General features: G+C 35.0%; 2 protein-coding genes across 2 annotated transcripts in view; one reads left to right on the forward strand and one right to left on the reverse strand.

The window, feature by feature from the left end:
* The window catches only part of LOC133176712 (uncharacterized), a 28,820-nt gene extending 26,553 nt beyond the window's left edge, over window positions 1–2,267 (forward strand). Inside the window, exon 17 of the mRNA XM_061311785.1 lies at window positions 388–2,267. Within this exon, the coding sequence (XP_061167769.1) occupies window positions 388–552 (165 nt within the window). The 3' untranslated portion in view covers window positions 553–2,267. The remainder of the gene's footprint in view (window positions 1–387) is intronic.
* Window positions 2,268–2,602: 335 nt separating this feature from the next.
* Window positions 2,603–9,356, reverse strand: LOC133176735 (uncharacterized). The gene is made up of 2 exons (XM_061311807.1): window positions 8,541–9,356; window positions 2,603–3,390 (listed from the first exon to the last, which is right to left on the reverse strand). The coding sequence occupies exons 1-2, from the start codon at window positions 8,823–8,825 to the stop codon at window positions 2,683–2,685; spliced, it is 993 nt and encodes a 330-aa protein (XP_061167791.1). The 5' UTR covers window positions 8,826–9,356; the 3' UTR covers window positions 2,603–2,682.
* Window positions 9,357–10,288: the final 932 nt, after the last annotated feature.

Genomic DNA, 10,288 nt, shown 5'->3' on the forward strand with positions numbered 1-10,288 from the left:
ATATTTTTCATTTGTACTACTGTAGATCACTAAATTTTCGCAACACCTTATTTTTGCTAGACTGTTGTTTGGTATTTAAATCTGAAACAAAATTTTCACGAATTTTGGTTAATGCTCTTTTTATTTTTTAATGCGACTATACGGTGTTGGTAATTATGTGAAAATAAAGATCTCATGAATAAACAGTACTTCCGTAACAATGCAGATAAATGGAAATCAGTGTAATCTGTCTGTCTGATTGTCAGTAATCACATGTACATGTAAATAAAGCTTTACACATTTTCCATGGACACCTCCCATTACAATGCATATGCTAGATAAAATGGTTTATATTTATACTCTTTGGTATGATGTAATACAATATTAATGCGTTGTAATGAATTTTAGGAGGAGCTTAAACATGCTGTTAAAGACATGGTAACAAAGTTCGGGACCCAGCGGTACATTGCCAACCTCGGCCACGGAGTCATCAAGGACACAGACCCCGAGAGTGTTCGGACATTTGTAGATTCAGTTCATATCTACTCTGAGGAAATTAATGCTAATGCCTAGTCAAACGAAACTTCATGACACTGTGATAAATTATCTAAATATGACTGTATTTTGCTGCAATTAAGAAATGTCTCTGGCCTGTGTCATTTTCCAACTGAGCAATACATATCTGCATCAGACATTTCAATTTTATTTGATATATTGGCTTGTATCTATCACTAATCTTTATTAATGTAAACAGTTTTAATTTCATATAATTTATTTAAGTTGTCATTAATTAGATGCATGTACTAGTTCTGCAATGCCAGATATTCCCCTTTGAATGATCTAAAGCTGTGTTGTAGCATATTCCATTAGAATATTTCTATCCTCTTTTTGTATCTCTTTTTATATCACCTGTCATGTATCTCTTGAGTGTTTTCAGCTTCTTCTCTGGAACCGTTAAACCAATTTCAACCCCCCCCCCCCCCCTTCAGCCTTAGAGGTGAGACAAAACCATTAAGATTAATGTTTTTTTAAAAATACCTTCTTTATTCCTGTTTATCAAGCAGTCAAACTGTTGGCATGATTGAAATAAGCATTGAGCCGTCTACCAAAATTTTGAATTAATGACCCCAAGGTCAGAGGTTCTGAAATTAGGGTGGGGCTCTATTCAAAATTGATCATATAATGAATATGCTTAAGTTCCTTAAGGAGCTTTTTCTCTGGCTCTGGGTATTCAGCATAGAAACAAAGTGCATGGTAATGATGAGCAATGGTGCCTCTTCCAAAATTGTGAAATTCATACCCCCTGGGTCAGGGGTTTAATGTAAGGATGAGGCTCTATTCATTATATAGTGAAAATGCATTACTTCTTTGAAAGTCTTCTTTTCTTCCCCCTGTCTCTGGGTATTTAGCTAACATACTAAGTACATGGTTATGATGAGAAAGGATACGTCTTTCAAAATTGTGAATTTCATGGCCCTTGGGGCAGGAGTGCTGGTGTTATGGCGTGGCTCTATTTATCATTACATGCAGATGCATAAATTCCTTAAAAATCATATTCTCTCCCTATGCATATTTAGCAGACAAACTGTGTAAGAGGTTATGATGAGCAAGGGTGCATCTTACAAAATTTTTGAAATTCGTTGCCCCAAGGTCAGGGGTTCTGGTGTTAGGGCAGGGCTCTGTTCATTATATGGTGAAAATGCATTAATTCTTTGAAAATCTTCTCTGCTTTTGGATATAAAGCAAAAATACTAAGTGCATGGATGTAATAAGCAAGGGTACATCTTTTCTGGGTCAGGGGCCGTGGTGTTAGGGTGAAGCTCTATTGACTATATAGTGAAAATGCATTTATTCTTTGAAAATCTTCTCTGCTCCTGGGTATTTAGCAGATAAACTAAATGGATAATTGTAATGAGCAATGATGAAATTCCTGGCCCTGGTCAGGGTTTCTGGTGTTATGATGGGATTCTTTTGATTATATAGTGAAAATGCATCAATTCTTTGAAATTCTTTTTCTTTTCAGGGTTGTATTATACTCAGGTGACTGTTAAGGCTCATGTGCCTTTTATTTTTTTAAATGATTAATATATACATTTTGAATCTATGGGAGTTGTACCACACTGTGAAGAAAATTGTCCTTGTACCTGTAGTTATATGAAGATGCTGTGTGTAAAGGTTTAGTTATTTGTGTGACATGTCACTCCTTGATTCTTCCAAACAGAAAATCCTACATATATAATAGTTATTTGAAATACTGTCAATAAAATAACAGAATACTGTTTCTTTCAGCATTGTCATCAGTGGTTTGTTTACTGTGCCAAGTTTATATATTTTTACATTGAGAAATTTGGCATGTACAGTATGTTCATAAACTGTGTTCATATATTACAAAAAGTGGAAAGTGGAGATTTTCACTAGAAAGTTGTTACTGACATGTTTAAATAATGCCCACAAATTTTGTTGAATAAATGAAACCGAGTTTTAATTCAAACGTAAAAAAAGCACCCCCCTTACCTCACCCACTTCTTTCCAGTACCTTTTGTAAGAACTTGATGGAAGAAAGTTAGTCTTATGTGTTCCTCACGCAGGTGACAATAATATAAACAAAAACATTTTATTCAAGCCAATTCATTGTGAATGAATTTTTTGTAAAACAAAGAGGGATTAACATTCAAAATGAAAGTTGCTGTGGGCATCTTTTGTTTACAGAGCAGTTTCTAGCTGCTCTTTTTGGTCCTTTTCTGTTGGACCTGTATTTTGATTCTCTTGTTCAGTCTCCTCTTCAACTGACGATAAAGTCGATTCTGTCGTAGTATCTAATGACATGGAATTGATGTCTTCTTTGGCATATTTATTTCCATTTATCTTTATCCCATTACTGTAGTTCTGCCAAAATTGATCTATATCAGTCACTTTTACAGATTTCAATGCAACAGGCAAACTTGATCGGCGCTGTTTGAGATACTTTTGAAGCCCCTCCGTTTTCGAGACATTTTCAATAGAATCCCTTATAGAATTCTGGGTTGGGGTGGATTTCAGTTCGCATTGTGAAGTGGATTTCCTCAGATTGGATTCGGAATTAGCACTCTTAAGAACAACTTCATAGTGTCTCATTACTGCATGCATGGGGCTGGGAAAAGTCTGGTTTCCATTAGAAGCCATGTAAGGAATCTGTTGGTTGAAGTCTTTGGTAATAATTGTGTCGCACTGAAAAGACGGCCGTCTTCTTTTGGAATGCATCACAGAAGTATTATCAGTAGTGCGAGAGGAATTATTCGGAGTTTTATTTTCTCTGTTAGTGGCGTTGTTCAGTTGAGATTGATGGCGAACTGGAAAGTTGACATATGTATTTTCCTCACTGATACTGCTTAGAGCACTGGTAGAGTACCGCCTCCTTGACAGGTGTGAACCCTGAAATTATACATGAATGAAATTTTGTATCGTATAAAAGAGTTAATGATAAAAGTGATTTGTTATGTGAACTAGGAAAATTGCAAAATGTAGATAAATATGTTATTTGTAATTACCATGACTTTGTAAAATACATACTACCACCAAGTGTTATCATTAACTTATACGAAGCAGGGGATACGAAGGAGGGGGGGGGGGTAAAGTACGCAAATATTTTAACAAACGACAAAAGTCATGCATAATGTCTGTTTTCAAACACACGTGCTATTTGTCCGTAATATATCTCAACACATTTAAAAAAGGGCTGAGTAGCAAGGTGTTTTAAGGATGAGATTCCGCCAAACTGTCTTCCTTTTGTCGGCCACTGAAGGGTTATCTGAAGTCATATATATTTATCCTATTTTACATTTATAATTAGGTGCATAAAGGTGGCGGCTTCTTTTTACAGAGTAAATTTATAGCTTCTTGAAACAAATCTTTCTTGTGGTCATGTATACCATAAATATAGAACCGATATGGAATTTTAAAAATTCAATTTTCTGTGCTTTTTTAGCTCTACTGGTCAGAGACCAGAAGAGCTTATGCGATAGTAAGGTGTCCGTCGTCCGTCCGTCTGTCTGTCTGTCTGTCTGTCTGTCCGTCTGTCTGTAAACAATTTTTCAAAATGCTACTCCTCCTACAGTTTTAGTCCGATTTCAATATAACTTGGCACACAAGTAGACTACACTAAGATACATAATTTAGTGCATCGGTTTTTGATTTCGATGGACGGTGTTGCCATGGTTACTAAAAATAGAAATTTCTGTGAAATTCCTTTAAAACGCTACTCCTCCTACAGTTTTGGTCCGAAATCAATATAACTTGGCACACAAGTAGACTACACTAAGATACACAATTTAGTGCATCGGTTTTTGATTTCGATGGACGGTGTTGCCATGGTTACTAAAAATAGAAATTTCTGTGAAATTCCTTTAAAACGCTACTCCTCCTACAGTTTTGGTCCGATTTCAATATAACTTGGCACACAAGTAGACTACACTAAGATACATAATTTAGTGCATCGGTTTTTGATTTCGATGGACGGTGTTGCCATGGTTACTAAAAATAGAAATTTCTGTGAAATTCCTTTAAAACGCTACTCCTCCTACAGTTTTGGTCCGATTTCAATATAACTTGGCACACAAGTAGACTACACTAAGATACATAATTTAGTGCATCGGTTTTTGAATTCAATGGACGGTGTTGCCATGGTTACTAAAAATAGAAATTTCTGTGAAATTTCTTTAAAACGCTACTCCTCCTACAGTTTTGGTCCGATTTCAATATAACTTGGCACACAAGTAGACTACATTAAGATACATAATTTAGTGCATCGGTTTTTGATTTCGATGGACGGTGTTGCCATGGTTACTAAAAATAGAAATTTCTGTGAAATTTCTTTAAAACGCTACTCCTCCTACAGTTTTGGTCCGATTTCAATATAACTTGGCACACAAGTAGACTACACTAAGATACATAATTTAGTGCATCGGTTTTTGATTTCGATGGACGGTGTTGCCATGGTTACTAAAAATAGAAATTTCTGTGAAATTCCTTTAAAACACTACTCCTGCTACAGTTTAAGTCTGCTTCTTATATAATTAGGCATACAAGAAGAATATACTAAGATACATAATTTATTGCATTGGTTTTTGAATTCGATGAACAGTGTTGCCATGGTTACTTAAAATATAAATTTCTTTGAAATTCCTTTAAAACGTTACTCCTCCTACAATTTTGGTCTGATTTCAATCTAATTTGGCACACAGTTAGAATACACTACGATACATAATATGTATTTCTGTTGTTTTTTTTTATTTGGGTGAATGGTGTTGTCATGGTTACTAAAAATAGAAATTTCCGTGAAATACTTTCAAAACGCTACTACTCCTAGTTTTCATTTGATTTCAATATAACTTGTCACAAAAGTAGACTACATTAAGATACATAATTCTATTTATTGTTGCATGTTGCAATGTTTCAAATCCAAGTGCTACTTTTCTTTTGTTATACAGACCAGTAGAGCTACAGTCTCATCAGAGACTTCTGGTTTTTTACGGTGATATAATTAGGACATGCAAATAGGCCTACTTTTTTTTCTTCTTGTTGAAAAATGTTTCGTTCGCACGACTTTGTGTCATTCGCATGAGATCTCGAGCGAGCGATATAACTCGTGTGAACGAGATAATATGCAAACATGCAACGGCATGGAAACGAGATAATGTCTCATGCGATTGAGATAATTATGTCGTGAAAATTACATAATATCTCGTGCGAACGACATATTTTCGAAGAAAAAATTTTCTCTTTAGTATACCACCGTAGGAACATACATGAAGAGAATGAAGAAATTCTTTTCATCTTTTGAAAACCACTTATGCATCCCTCTCCGACTGCTTTATATGAGAAACAGGGAAAATCGCTTACTGTCTGAGGCGATACATATAGTTTGCCATTCTGCATTCTTAAAATATTTACTTATAACACAGAATTTGGCCTTATATTCAGGGATTATTAGTCTAAATTTGGACCGATTGCTTTTATGAATAGGGATCAGAAAATCAAGAAGTGTCCGAATCTTCTTTATTATAAGTAAGGCGATTAGGGCCGATACCAAATGTCTAATACATATCATCGTAATTCCCCTTACAATCGTTCGGGCAGAAAGAAATCACCCAATCTTAGGGCAACGGGGGATCAATTTAATACGTTATGAAGGGGTTTCGAAATTGACACGAGATGTAATGTGGGATACCTGTAAACCACATTGTCCTTATAACAAAAGGAAAAAGATTACTAATCTCTCTCTCTCTCTCCATATTTTTACCAACTAGAAACTGTCTGGCCAACCATTTGCAATATAAAAATGAATAAATAAACAGAAAATCTGTATTAGTGGAATATAGCATTGTTGATTGTAATTCAGCAGGGGGGATTCTTTGAACCCATAATCTACCTAGCGACTATCAGTACGAGAAAACTTAGTAAATGTTTGGAATCTTTTGGTCTACGATTTATGACCAAGGGTCGATTAGAATGCAACTCGTAATCGAAGTATAAAAAAGGTATATTTCAAATTTTCTATACAATGTACTTTTATCGTTGATTTGACAGACACTGTGCAAATTTGATTACCCCAGAACTTCAAACACACCGATTTATTCACTGTTACATTTCTTCTGGCACGACTTTGCCTTTCATCTAAGCTATCAACAGATTGCGGATTTGTTCTTTGTACAAAATGTTTGATTAACAAATCCCGAGTGAATAATTTCGCGCCTTAGTTATATTTTTTCAAATTTTATTTTCAATAACCTTATTATACAGGAGATTAATACTACTATACACAAAAATATGGAAAATGAAAATGTTTATATGGAACATTTCTTAAAGTCAATTAAAGGTTAAATATATCTTAAAATACACCTTGCACTGTTATTATATTAAAACTTTTATGGATCATATATTAATATTTAATAGATGTCAAAACAAGACTAGATAGCAAATTTAACTCAGAAATCACCATATATTCATGTCAGCTTAATTCTCACTGGTGGTAAAAGTTCAATTTACATGTCTAGGGCCTTTATATCTGAAAATCTTGTTACGGAATATCAACAATGTCAACGTTAGCCAAAAATATACCTTAAAAGAGCAATAATAAATATTACAACTAGGGTGTCAAAATATATTTTATTTTGATTCGTTGTATCAACAGATTTAAAAAGCCTCTTTAAAAACACATTGAAACTGTTTAAAGTTTTTCACCTACGTGTTAATATATTTTTTTTTTACTGGACACGCTTTCAACGAACACCTGTAACAACGTGTAACATGCCTTTCGTAGGAATGAAAAAAAAAATGCAGTAAAACCCACAGTGCATAGGGGGCTATTTCCTTTGAAATACTTTAAAAACACTTTAATTGATGACACGATGTGTGAAATCGATGGTAAATATGGGTCCATAATCCAAGGACAGACGTTTAACCTTTTCCCCTATAACAATTTATGGCTCTGTCCGGGAAGGGAAAGCTAGGTTCTTTCAAAAATCTTCGGTATTTTATTTTTAACATGCGCCATGTTACGAAATATATACATTATACAAGGCTATGATTACATGTATTTAGACATTTCAGAATATATAGATAAGAATCTGCTGTAATTCATTTTAGTCGTCAAGCCATGCGAACTTACGCTCTCTACAACTGAGTAATGTTTAATTTTGTTGTCAACACGAAATGGATGGTTTTAAACCTTTTAATAAGTAAAATTTTCTTAGGACGTCAAGGCATATAATTAAGTTTGAATGTAAATTCAAATTTTCCGCAAACAGTATGAAATAGAAACAAAAGGGAAGTAAATGATAATTCCCAAATTTTACCCATATAGATATATAAACATGTATATACCAGATAAATTATCTTTTCCCTGAAGCAAAACTCATATACCTAAAACATCAAAGTAATACAGATTATGACAAAAAGCCCCGTATCCCAATAAAGTTGTACCTTTTAAAACTTGAAACGTCCAATCCCCTTTCTTTTTCTGACACACTATGACTTTTTTTTTCTAAAGATCAAACGGTATTCTACCATTTTTATCCGCTTTTATCTATAAAGTCACATACCATCAAATTAAGTACTAGTATATCATCAAATTAAGGATATCATAAGTAGAAATCACCAGTAAATCAAACGGAGAAGGGGGGGGGTCAATCATGATCATTTGGTTAAAGCTCTAAAATACGTTTGACTTGTTATGAATTTTAGGTGAGAGTAAACGATAAGGCAAGGAAATATAGTTAATATACGTGAAAACGCCTGGAATTTAACCCAGCTGTTGATGTTGTTCGGATGCATGTCTGACATCACACAGTAAATTTCAAAAAAGTCTACCGAATAGATATGTGTTAAAATAGCATAGATAAACCTTGATAAAATGTTCATTAAAAATCTGAAAAATACGTATTAATAAGTGACATTTTTGCTGATAAATTCGCACTTTATAATTTTAAAATGCGTTAAAAGGATTGTTACAGATACACACTCATTCCCGAAAACCTCGATAGCCCCCCCCCCCCCCCCCTGCATTACAAGAGAAAATATATTACCTGTTCCTGTTTTTTCTCCACGATATGCCTGACTTTGACATGATCAACGAGTTCTTTCTGGTGCTCCCTCAGAATATTAAGTTCCTGAAGACCGTCCTGCAGGGCCTCTAGACGGGCTGCGACCCGGGACTGCGGCCTCTGGAGGATTGGGACACGTAATCCTCCAGGGAGATCCTCCATAGACCGACTGCGGGGGACGTAAGTGGGAGGAGTTTTGGGTGCCCTGGTGATTCTCAATATAGCGTCCGTGTCGACAACGGCACCCTCATGTTGCGTGGACCGCATCACTTAGAAATTCCAGCAACCTGACATTTACGAGTTTCCAACGGAGCACAAGATTTTTCACAGCATGAATCTTTACACTTCTTTACTTAGCTTAAGTTTGACAGAGACGTTGAGTCATGTTAAAAAGCCATCCCAAACTATTACGTAAAATGTCTATAAAGGTGTTTAGATACACTTAATCAATGCACCTAAAAATCCCTGTTATAGGTTTTAATGCAGTTGTATCTTTCTTGGCGAACAAGAATCCAGTCTTTATCGCAGTTTGTCGCCGGGGAGGAAAATGACCCAAGAAATAGCTACCTGTATCCTAATCCAGTATTGACTTCCTACACCTGAACTACTGTGATATTCTGAATTTGCACTTTGTTATGTGTGTATCGGTGGAGCGATAATAAAGTGGTCGCGCTTGGAAGTCCCTATACGCCTTTTTATTGCTCTGTATATGTAATATATAGATAGGAGGTTATGCTCATCGCTTCATTGATCCCTCGATGAACGGACACCTGTGATAAAAAGCCCCGGGTCAATATTTATATTGGAATCGGCAGTTCTGAATTTCAGAATTTTCTTTAGTTATAATGCTGGCATGTAGCAAATTGTATTGTTATTGCCTACTTGAAAAGAGATATACCTACCACTTAAGCTTATTTATTTTTTATATCTGTTAATTAAGAAAAGGGGTGTTAATTTATAGAATTTGTGTCGTCTATGATACCAGGTTGAGTGTGTTGTATGTTTCAAGAATCCTTCAGTATGAAATACAACTATTTCATGTTGTCAAAAAATCCTCTGCGCAGTTTTCAAACAAGCACAGGACGGTACGTTGAGGGTATTTTGGGTGCAGGTCGGAGTCATCAAATGTTCACGCTTCAGAGGTGGATGGATTCAGGAACTGATCAGTAAATACTCACCTACTGCATCAGTTCATCAAAGCTACAGTCCATTCACTGCAAAACATGCTTTAAAAAAAAGTGACCAACTTGGTTGAATTTAAATCAATTTCTTCACTTATATCATAAACATAAACAGATCAGGCTACAAAATAACATATAATTATATCAATATCAAAAGAGAGAGCTCTGTTTGTAACACCAAAATAATTTTTATATCAATCAAGAATTAAAGAGCATTTACTTAAAAGAAAAAATTAGCTTAATTCAGATTAGAACATGCGTTTCACAGGACTTCTCTATAACATGAACCAGACTGCCCGACTAAATTAAAACAACTGCAATATAGGACTTGTGATTGTGTGCATGTTGTTTTTAACATTTGTGGTACAGTGAGTCGGAATATCTTTGACTAACTCTGCAATTTAAAGTTCTCTCTCTCTCTCTCTCTCCAGAGTGTATACAAGTAGTGATAAGCCCAGTTGTTGAAAGGTGACTCCAAACACCTGATCATGGAATTTTAATCTTTTTATGAAACAGTCACAGTGATCTATCTAGCTTTTATAAAAATAT

The sequence above is a fragment of the Saccostrea echinata genome, unplaced genomic scaffold (assembly GCF_033153115.1).
Source record: "Saccostrea echinata isolate AGI-Se365-2 ecotype Australia unplaced genomic scaffold, CSIRO_AGI_Sech_v1 ptg000081l, whole genome shotgun sequence".
Taxonomy (NCBI): Eukaryota; Metazoa; Mollusca; class Bivalvia; order Ostreida; family Ostreidae; genus Saccostrea; species Saccostrea echinata.